Here is an 11,300-nt window from a genome sequence, read left to right as displayed (position 1 = left end):
CGCTAAAATTCACCGCTAAATATGTAAGATCTACGCCAAAATTCAACGCAAAATTATGTAAGATTGGCGCTGAATGCGTTGAATTTATGTAAGATCTACGCTAAATTCAACGCTAAATATGTAAGTTCTACGCCAAATTTCAACGCAAAATATGTAAGATTGGTGTTGAATGCGTTGAATTTATTTAAGATCTACGCTAAATTCAACGCTAAATATGTAAGATCTACGCTAAAATTCAACGCTAAATATGTAAGATCTACGCCAAAGTTCAACGCAAAATTATGTAAGATTGGCGTTGAATGCGATGAATTTATGTAAGATCTACGCTAAATTCAACGCTAAATGTGTAAGATGTACGCTAAAATTCAACGCTAAATATGTAAGATCTACGCCAAAATTCAACGCAAAATTATGTAAAATTGGCGCTGAATGCGTTGAATTTATGTAAGATCTACGCTAAATTCAACGCTAAAAACGTAAGATCTACGCTAAAATTCAACGCTAAATATGTAAGATCTACGCCAAAGTTCAACGCAAAATTATGTAAGATTGGCGTTGAATGCGATGAATTTATGTAAGATCTACGCTAAATTCAACGCTAAATATGTAAGATCTACGCTAAAATTCAACGCTAAATATGTAAGATCTACGCCAAAATTCAACGCAAAATTATGTAAGATTGGCGCAGAATGCGTTGAATTTATGTAAGATCTACGCTAAAATTCAACGCTAAATATGTAAGATCTACGCCAAAATTCAACGCAAAATTATGTAAGATTGGCGCTGAATGCGTTGAATTTATGTAAGATCTACGCTAAATTCAACGCTAAATATGTAAGATCTACGCTAAAATTCAACGCTAAATATGTAAGATCTACGCCAAAATTCAACGCAAAATTATGTAAGATTGGCGTTGAATGCGATGAATTTATGTAAGATCTACGCTCAAGCGTAGATCTTACATAAATTCAACGCATTCAACGCCAATCTTACATAATTTTGCGTTTTTTAGCGTTGACACCTCGGCCCGGGTTTAAAATTATTGCAAACTCTAGCTGTAGGTTAATTGTAAGCAAAAAACGTGGAAAGTTGACAAATAAGATGAGGTGTTGTCACATTTGTCCACAATTTGATGAAATTGGTCGAAAAAGGCCTTAAAAGAAAGTTTGGAGTCGAAGTTGAGCGCCATTAATCTGGACATGGTCCTTACCATCATGAATAGGACTGATATGCCAGATATCATTCTGGCTGTCCTGACCCTGGCTGGGAAGTAGGGCTCCAATTGGTTCGTGATCGGGTTCTTCCTCATCTCTGTGGAGAGGGCCGCGTATTGGGGACGTGGGTTCTCCTGTGAATGAAAATGGTTTCTTTTTCTTTTATCAACGTTGTCCCGCTTTTTGACCCCTATTTATTTAACCCCCTATACCCCATTTTTTCACCTCTCTATCATTTAACCCCTCTATCATTTCACCCCGATTCTAATCTTTTGTAATATAAGGACTATTAATCAGCAATATAATCATTTGGCCATGCCTCAAGGGCCATGGCCATGCCTTCGCGGCGCGTGGCACTTGATATGAAACTATCACAACCGAACATGGGATAAGTTATCTACTTAATTATGACAAAATATACCTTCAATGTTTGCTCCTAAATTGCGGGATGAAATGATAGAGGGGTGAAATGATATAGAGATTAAATGATAGAGGGGTTAAAATATGCGGGGTTAAATGAATGGGCGTTAAAAGAAGTAGAACTGTTATCAACAACCCTAGTTCATTGGGTGCATATGAACACAAAACGATTTGCAATGTAAAAAAGCACATTTTGTAACCAGTGGCAATTAAGGTCCTGAGGGGGGGGGGGGGGGGTTAACAATGAACAAAATAGAAAGAACTGGATCCGTTGAAATAATGAACGAATAAACAAGTATGCCTGCAAAAAAAGACAAATTCGGATGTATAAATCGCGTTAAATTTCGATGGGATATAGTTAGAAACTGTACTTCACAATTTGATTGTTGCCTGTTTGAGTTTATCTAACAAAATTTGTACCAACTTCACAGGAAACCTCGTGGTTAATATTTTTCGGGAGTCAATCAATCCAATTTTATCAAGTGATTAATTTGTAGCATAGTCTGAACATGGTCAAAATACTGATTCAGCTATGATTTTAATATGATCAGTTCTGATTCAGCTATGATTTTACTATGACCAGTTCTGATTCAGCTATGATTTTACTATGATCAGTTCTGATTCAGCTATGATTTTACTATGATCAGTTCAAGATGTGTAAAAGTACAGAACGGGAATCCTGATTCAGATATGATTTTACTATGATCTAAGATGTGATAACTAAATGTCTAACTTACTTCAAGAGGAGCGAAGTCGAATACGTCCCAGTGGTGAGCTAACACCGCTGAAGTTCTCTTCCAATACTCTAAGAACAGCACTGACCAGAAAGACACGAAGACTGCGAAGAACACTGTATAGCCATTGTCAAACAGGTAAGCCAACTGAAGCAGAACCATTAACTTCCGGGATTATAAGACAAAAATAACTGATTTAAAAAAACGAGCTCGAAGAGCAAGTCGAAGGGTCAGCGCATTAAATGTGTATAATTGGGTAAGATACCCGGTTTGACCCCATAATTCAAAAAGTAATTAAAACACAACTTCTATTATGTCATCTACGAAAAGTTCCTAATAGTAATCCTAAAACTTCCATAAATTGAAGGTTGGAATTAAAAATATTTAGAATTAAGAAATCTTTTAGAGGGCTAGGAAAAGCGAAAATAATGGGTTTTAAAATATGAAAACAAAAAAAAATCTTTTTCTTTTTCAGTCATACGGTATTTATGGAAAAGTTGTAGTCATAGAATTTCTGACAAAAACTCTTTGTCAACCTAAAACTGAGAGACCACAATTTCGAGATGTTTGCCTATTGTGCAAATTGCCTAATATACATTCATTTGAATTCTGTGCCTCACGCGACAATTTTATTCATTGTTTTATGAAAAATTAGACTCACAAAACATCATAAGGTAAAAACAATTTTAGTTGCTTTTTAGCTGCGAATTTTCTTATAAGTCAATTACTCCCCGTTCGCGTTCCGTACTCTTCTTGCGCTATGTTTCTCTTTTATATGTTTACTGTGCTATTTGTTTCCTGTTTTCTGTTTCTATTAGTGGATGTGGCCTGTATCAAATTTCTCTTTTTAGTCTGCAAGATTTTTTGCCCCAGGAGCAAACAAGTTTTTTGTAGTCGGAGATAGTTAAAAAAATCCCATTAAACAGTAGAACGCCTTTGATACCCGTTTCTATGTCTGTGGTGTCATTATCAGGCGGTAGTTTTTGAATTTGAAAAATTTTCAATCCTAGAGCTTTCATTCTTGCAAAATTTGAAATCCAAAAGTTTTCCATTTCATGACAAAATTGAAATCTTGGAACCTTTCTATTATGATAAATTTGCAATCATAGAAATTCCTAACATGAAGTTGTAATTATAGCAATTCCCTGTATGTTAAAATTGGAATCAGAGAACTTTACGTGAAGGGAAAGTTGTAAAACTATAAATTTTATACAGATTTTTGATTTATACATTTGTCTGTGACATTAAAAATCCATAAGAGGAAAGTTCTAGCAACACCTTTTGGTCTAAATGGGTAGCTATATTTTTTTTAGAAATTATTGCTTTTCAGCTCGATTTTTTCACAAGATTGTCTTTTTAATAGTTTTTAAACATAATTTTCATCGCTCTATGTCCATATCACCTAAATAAGTAAAAACCTATTAAGAACAGTATAGGTTAAATATATTAATCATAATGGCTAGCCCTCATTTTTATTAAATGTCAGAACAACTTTTAGTGCAAAAATTCAGAGCCAGACAATTTTTTGCACTAAAAGTTTTTCAAACTGTTTCTTTTTTTGGATCTATTCTGTTCCCCCCCCCCAGCTTAGTGAGCACAATTTTTTATGACCCCCAGGCGAACGTGCTATCTTCTTACATAGTAACATGCTATATAACAACATATAATTTGTAACTTGGGGTCATAAAAAACACTGAGGGGGGAGGCAAAACAGAATAGATCCGTTTTTTCAATAAAGATCCGACCAATGATTTTTTCAAAATCGATCAGGAAAAGAATCGTAGAATTTTGTCTCCTCTTCTCACCCATGAGTTGAGGCAGTTGTCTGACAACTTCCAAGTGGAACAGGCATCACAAAGAGGACACATGTCAAATGAGTGATCTTCATCACACACCTGTTGTCTGAAACACAATGACTTCAAATGGTTATCTTGCAGGATTCTGGCAAAATCTTGCAACACGATATATCGTCTTGCAAGATGTTCTTTCCAAGTCTTGCAAGATCTTGCAAGATAATCATTCGTCTTTCAAATATGCAAATAATTGGAACATTCCCGATCAAGACCCGCATGAGAGAACTTTGCTTCTCAATATGTTTTTTCTTAATTCTAAAAAAATTAACACCAACACAGCACCAATTTTCAGATTTCTGTGATGAGAACAAATAAATTTAAAATAAAAAAATAGAGTTAAAAAATAGTGAAATGAGAAAAATTGCAAGCAAATAATGGTTACAATTAATGATATTAAAAAACAAAAAAGCCTTCTAAGGTTTTTTTTGAAGAAGTTTAGAAATTTTGAAATTAAGAAATGTAATTGTGGAGATACTTCAAGGATAAGGAACAAGATCTTGCAAGATAAACATCTGGTCTCGACTAGGGTATCCAAGAACAGTTATTGATTGATCCGTTAATTATATTTGCCCCTGGCGATTTGGGTATACCTCTGCGGCGTAATGATAATTTAAGTAAAGCTGGTGGTGAACAGGCCATCATCAAAAAAACCTTAGAGGTCAATCTAAGACACGAATGATAATTAGTAATCATTTTTTATCCTCTTCCGAGCCATCAACTTTGGCTGAGAAGATGTGAAATATGTCACTGCCTTTGTTTGAGCGACAAATAACTCTATTGAGATAAAGACATAAAGAAATTCATAAAGAATACATGAAGAAGACTTACGCGACTGGATTGTGGTTGAGTGATATTACGCTCATAGTGAAGACAATGAGACCAACTAAGGCAGCGGGAAGCAACCAGGCTGTGTAGAAACCTGTAAACAAAAACAATCCAACAGATATCCCAGAAACTTGATACATTTTGGCAAGACTAGCTAAGTCTTGTATTTAATTGAAATATTTATTGAGAAAAAATTGAGGGAGCCTTCCCGGGTTGACCACCATAAAAGAAACTTACCAATCATAAAACGCCAGATATGGATTATATGGAAACTTACTAAACAGACAAAGATCATAAAAATTTTTGAGTTAAATGGCAAGATCTTGTTAGCCTAAGTTTTCACCTCAACTTTTTTTTACCTTCACATTAACTTGAAAAATGAGATGTTCGTAAGACACATGCAAAGATGTTTTAAGGTTGATCTTTTAAACCAACATCTATATATACAGTACCCAACTTCCCCCCCCCCCCCCCCATTTTTTATGACCCCTAATTCAAATTATTGTGCTGCAGATTCCCAAAACAGAATAGATCCACTATTTTTTACTATCATACTCTTCTCCATCATTTTGGGCCTAAATTTGCCCGGACGGATGTTTCGCCGTTAATTCACCACTACCCAGGCTGACGTCCCAGACTTAACGTCAATATGCCCAGACCGAAATGAACGCACAAGGGGGTGTCGTGCGTTCAAAATTACACGGTCTGGAAACACGAATGAACGCACGATATTCTGGACATCGGCAACTTCATTATTTAACGTCATGACACAGGCAAAAACTGAAGTAACTGATGAAAATTTTAAAAAATTTTTTGAAAATTTCAATACATTTTTTAGAGACAACAAAGTATTATATGAACTCATTTTTAACTAGGTTGCTCCATTAGATTCCAAATCAGAGACATCTTAGATGAGTTGAACTGCCCCCTGATTGTTCTTTTCAGGTGTGCTTTGTGAAATTGTATTCATAATTTCTTACAACATTCGTAAACCTGATAAATGAATTCAAATGTTCGAAAAAGTAAAGTATGGAAAAATACTGCACCTAGCCAGGCGAAATAGATTGCGATTTTCTCTCCGAAGTATTCTCTGACATGGTCCAGAGGCTGATACTTGTACCACATCCCCCACGATGCCCAGTACTTGTACAGAATCTGTCTCGCATTCAGGTGATCTTCCGGAACATAATACTCTGGCAGGTGGTACGAGCCCTAAACACCAATGAGATTACTTCTTGGATTTTTTCCGTTTGTGCCCCCCGTACGTCATGCTCCCCCCAGTTACAGAGCACGTGTCATTACATAGAAAATCATAATGTAAAAATATGGTACATACGTCTAGGGGGGAGGGGGTGCAAATAAAATGCAACCACTAATCTGGGGGGGGAGGGGGGCACTAACGAAAAAGATAACATTTCTTTCACTTTTTTGCTACAAAATTACTTCAATGTTTCAATTAAGTAAACATATTTTTATTCTTTAGTACCCGTGTCAAGAAATAAATGGAGAAGAATGCAAAAGCTGCTGCGAATTTCACTTAAAAATGTATATTTAATTTATGACTCTGGGGTTAAAATTCAACATCTAAGACAGATAATAAATTGTAAATACCATTTATTGATGAATGAAATCAAAATGTAATGGTCATTTGACCTATTATATGTAAACGAAAAGTTTAATGGTACCAATTGTTCTCGCCACTGGAGTTACCAGCGTAAACTATTTTAACAGATACTGATCTAACATCTGTTTGAAATTTGACAAACCTGATGTTAATCATATTTCACGGAGAAGAAAATTTTATTGTGTTTATTTGTTTCTGTATAGAATGTTTTCCTGCTTCCAGTAAACTTAGCTAATGAGTTCAAAAGATTTTTTCAAGCTAAAACAATTCCGTTAAAACATAACTTTTAGTCAGACACTTTTGCTAGGAAAAAACCAGTTGTAATTTCCCGGGGTAATTTTGAATGGTTAAGATCAAGAAATTGTAAGTTTCTTTCCCGAAACTTGCAAGTTCTTACAAGTTTATCATCTGATTTACAGTTTTTACAGGTTAACCGTTCGACTTACAAGTTCTTTCAGGTTAACTATTTGACTTACAAGGCTCTTGAAAGTTAAACATTTGACTTACAGGACTCTTGCAAGTTAAATACTTAACCTAAAACAAATCTTCTTACGTAATTTCTTAGAATAAAATTATTAAAAGATAATCATTCTGCCTATATTGTACCAAAATACAATAAAACCTCGCTAGATTTGAATCTAAGCAGAAGTTTAAAACAAAAATCAAAGAATCTGGAAAAAAAATGATTTGAAATCATAAAATTTAAACAAATGTATAAAAAAGGATGAGGATTAAACCTCAATCAAGTCAATGGGTACAAAATTTAAATAAAATTCTTTAAAAAAATCGGGAGGACGCTATCCGCTATTTTTTATCTGAGTTGCAAAAGGACCTCTTCAGTTGACAAAATTGAAAAGGAACCTTTTTGTCAACTTAGGTCGCATTTCATTTAGTTATCCAAACTGATCAACTAACTCCCACGCGCTTTCCACAGTAAAGGACCAAATGTTTTATTGAAATAATCAATAACAATTGAGCTCAACCGGAAGACCTCATAAGAAACTTACCAGTTAGCCGTTCAACTTGTAAGTTCTTACAAAATAACCACCCGACTTGCAAGTTCTTACAAGTTGACCATCTTTTGCAGGAAATTTGCAAATTCGTGAGAGTTAAACATGTTTTGCAAGAAACTTGCTCGTTCTTACAGGTCAACCATGCGGTTTCGACCCGGGTTGTGAATTAATATTTGGGGGATTTAAAGCTCCACATTTACTAGATCTGATTTCATAAGCTATGTTACTTTTTTGCCAGCTCATTGTAGTTGTCATTAGTATTATTGGACTATGTATCATTAGCAAACCGAATTACGTTAACATCATCTAGTATACCACAAAAAATAATAGTTCTAAAATTTCCATGAGGTCCCCAATTGTATATAGATGTTCAATCAGAATATATTTCATTCAATCTAACTTAACTGTTGCAATAAATGATTTTAACTTTCCTTTTGCTTTCTCAGAGAGACCATAAGATTTCAACTTCATTGCGTAATGTATACTATGATAATGGATTGAAAAATTTAGCGAGCTCTATCGACTGGACACGATCATCGGTACTCTTGTTTTTGAAATGCACTTAATTGAAATAAACTTACGTCATGTGGGGGATATGCGGCCGTGAAGTATTTCTCCTGGACCATTCGGTTCACACCTATCTCTGCACGTGACCGGGTCCCGTAGTACGTGTTCTGCAGAATCTCATAAGCCTGCAAAAGTAACGCAAATTCCCTTTTTGTAAATTAGTTGACATTCTTTGACATTAATTGCATTGGAGTGATCACAGTAATAGAAGTTTATACTCACAATTCTGATGCGATGTCGAACCGTGAAGAACGTCTGTTCCTGACTTGAGCCGTGGTATCTAAAAATTTATCAGTAGTGAGGTTATAATGCATATTTCACTTTCAAATTCTCGAGTAAAATCGCAAGATTTTCTGTATGATCTTACGCGAGAAAGTTTTTAATTGTTTGTACGACGAGAGCAATGAGGTCAGGAAAAAAACAACAACAACCGAATAGAACTGTAGAGGTATTTTGATGAGTGAACTCAATTTGTTTTTTGAACGCAATGGGAAGATTGACTAGGGGAAAAACCAAACGATATAACTCAATGAGTGATTTTTTAAATGCTAGATTTTGACTTAATTCGCTCACTTGCTAAACTTTTTCACTATTCAGGTTTCAGGGGTCTTGATTGGAATATGAGCAGATCCGAAATAATGTTGAAAATTCAAATATATATTGTGAAGTATCGTGAGCTGTATTATCGCAAGTTTTATAGCACTCGCTAGTTGAAAATAATACAAAAAGGAATTTCCCTTTGAGGTCTCTGCTCTAATTAAATTTTTCTCTTCTGAAAAATTTAGGTATAACCAAAAATTTAACGAAAGTAGCATTTTAATATGATTTGATATAAGGGAAATAACAGCACTAAAATATATAAAACATAGAAGAACTTGACATATTTTGTTTTTTTTTTGAAAAAAAGACTTTCCTTTATAAATTGATTTAATGATAGTCAGGACCCATATTGCGTATAAATTTTTTAAATGGCTGTTGAGAACTTGCAATGCAACAAGACACTATTTTATCAGAAATTAAATTCACCAGAATACAAAATGCCTCAAAATCAAAAAAAGTTGCTCACCTCTATGATTATTGTCGAAGATAGTTATCACCATAACAAATAAACTCCGATCACTGCTTCCTTCAAAATACTTAAACAAATTTTAAAATTGATTCGAAGTTTTGTATTATAGTGAGTTAAACTTATACCTTATATAATTCAGTGCTAATTGCACATTTAATATCAACATTTTTGTTGCAAAGGATCGATAACGTTCACCTTTAACAACAAACATTCAAAACTTTTATCCCTTTACAAAATCTTGTGACAAAACAGTGAATGATTTCGACTTTAAAATACTAAATAATCATTCCAAACATGATGTTTACACGGAACGGAAAGTGGTTATATCTGTAACGCTTTGACGACGAAAAATTAACAGGAAAAATCAAACATAAACTAAACCATCGAGGAAGAATTCGACTTGAGCAGGTATATAGATTAACAACAAGGATTCGTTGTATTTTGCGACAAATTTTTTTTGGTGATTAAACGCTGATTTCTAATCAAGTGAAAATTTTGATTTGACCTGATGTTATTTTCTACAAATATCTTCATTGTATTATTCCAAAGTTAAAAAAAGAAGGGAAATGGAGAAATAATTCTAGGAAATTTTATTTCATAATCAAACAATGAGGCTCGTTAATGTGCGTTTGCACATGATGATCCCACCCGATCTCATATAAATTTTTGACTGAATTGTCAATCAATTGAAGAGGTAATCAAAAACAGTTGTTTCAGTTTAAAGAAATCGTTACACACCCAAACTACTTATTGAATTAGATAATGCCAAGCCTCATTAGGGCAATCATTTACCATTAATAAGACTACGAGAAAAAAACAAACAGCAAAAAAGCAAAAACAAAAGATTTTTTTACGGGAAAAACTCAGTATCTGAATTTATTAGACCTAGTAACAAAGTCAAATTACAATCAGACAAAACCCTAACTACACAAGACTTCTTTTTTCTTAATTACAAAGCAGTTGAGACTTTTCTTTAATCAGACTAGGCAACAAATTGACAAAAAGAAGAAATCAAGAGGCGAAACTCAAAAAGAAATCAACATTTTTTAAATCAAATAACTTCAAACGTCCTAAAAAACTTCAAAAGTCAAACGTCGTAAACGTACACAGAAAAAAGTTTAACATCAGTTAATGTATAAACTTTAAGTCTTAACCGCCATTAGCTGTCCACTAAAAGCACTAGATAGGTAGATAGATTTAGTTGATGCTCAAAAGGGAAAAAATTTCAATTTTCGTCAACGAGACTGCCCTAGGACTACAAAAAGCATTTGAATTCTCAAAACTAGTATCAAAATTTTATTTAAAATTTTAAAAAAACTCAGAGTCGAAGCCATAAAAAATGAGCAATTCCTTCAAAACGGAATATTTGTTCATTAGGCATCGTTTGACTGTAAATGACGTTTGTCTTTAACGAAACCTTGATATGAAAAGCAACTAATCTCTAAGTGAATTGAAAAAAAAATAAGAAAAGGTTTTTAAAAAAACAGCTCTCAAGAGTTCGGTTTTTTTTAAAAGTAAAAGTTCCTATGAGACCATAACTAGTCCTTCTTTTGCCTTTCGTCTAATGGGAAAACAAAATTGTTTGATTTGAATGAAAAAAATTGAATTATCTTTTTAATAAAAATAAAACCTAATTTGTACAAAAATTCCCCTGTAAGTGAACAAAATTATGCCAAATAATACGTTTTTGCGCAACATTTAGACCTCGAAAACTCCTCGAAAAAAAAACCAAATGCAAAAAAAAATTAATTTTGAATTCTACACTGTACAACTTTTTTAATGATACCACTCAAAATTCTCTACGATGAATATATCGATCGGCTGCTTGGTGATTTATGACTTACTGTTTGTAAAATTTAGTTAAAATTTCGAGCACTGAATTTGAAAAGTATTTTCATTTTTCACTGCCTATTTTAAAAATTAAATTACAAACTCATTATTAAACGCTTTTGCTTCAGTTAAAAAATTCCAAGAACACATT

The 11,300-nt window shown here is 33.7% G+C and overlaps 1 protein-coding gene across 1 annotated transcript in view; it reads right to left on the bottom strand.

The window, feature by feature from the left end:
• Positions 1–1,051: 1,051 nt before the first annotated feature.
• LOC142352128 (anoctamin-7-like) overlaps positions 1,052–11,300 on the bottom strand; it is a 108,199-nt gene continuing 97,950 nt past the window's right edge. Inside the window, exons 10-16 of the mRNA XM_075404546.1 lie at positions 8,473–8,530; positions 8,265–8,375; positions 6,093–6,258; positions 5,050–5,140; positions 4,174–4,270; positions 2,372–2,515; positions 1,052–1,348 (exon numbers count right to left, since the gene is read on the bottom strand). Coding sequence (XP_075260661.1) covers positions 1,052–1,348; positions 2,372–2,515; positions 4,174–4,270; positions 5,050–5,140; positions 6,093–6,258; positions 8,265–8,375; positions 8,473–8,530 — 964 coding nt within the window. The remainder of the gene's footprint in view (positions 1,349–2,371; positions 2,516–4,173; positions 4,271–5,049; positions 5,141–6,092; positions 6,259–8,264; positions 8,376–8,472; positions 8,531–11,300) is intronic.

Source organism: Convolutriloba macropyga, chromosome 1, assembly GCF_964194025.1.
Source record: "Convolutriloba macropyga chromosome 1, txConMacr16.3, whole genome shotgun sequence".
NCBI lineage: Eukaryota > Metazoa > Xenacoelomorpha > Acoela > Convolutidae > Convolutriloba > Convolutriloba macropyga.
This window is presented reverse-complemented; position numbering and strand designations above follow the sequence as displayed.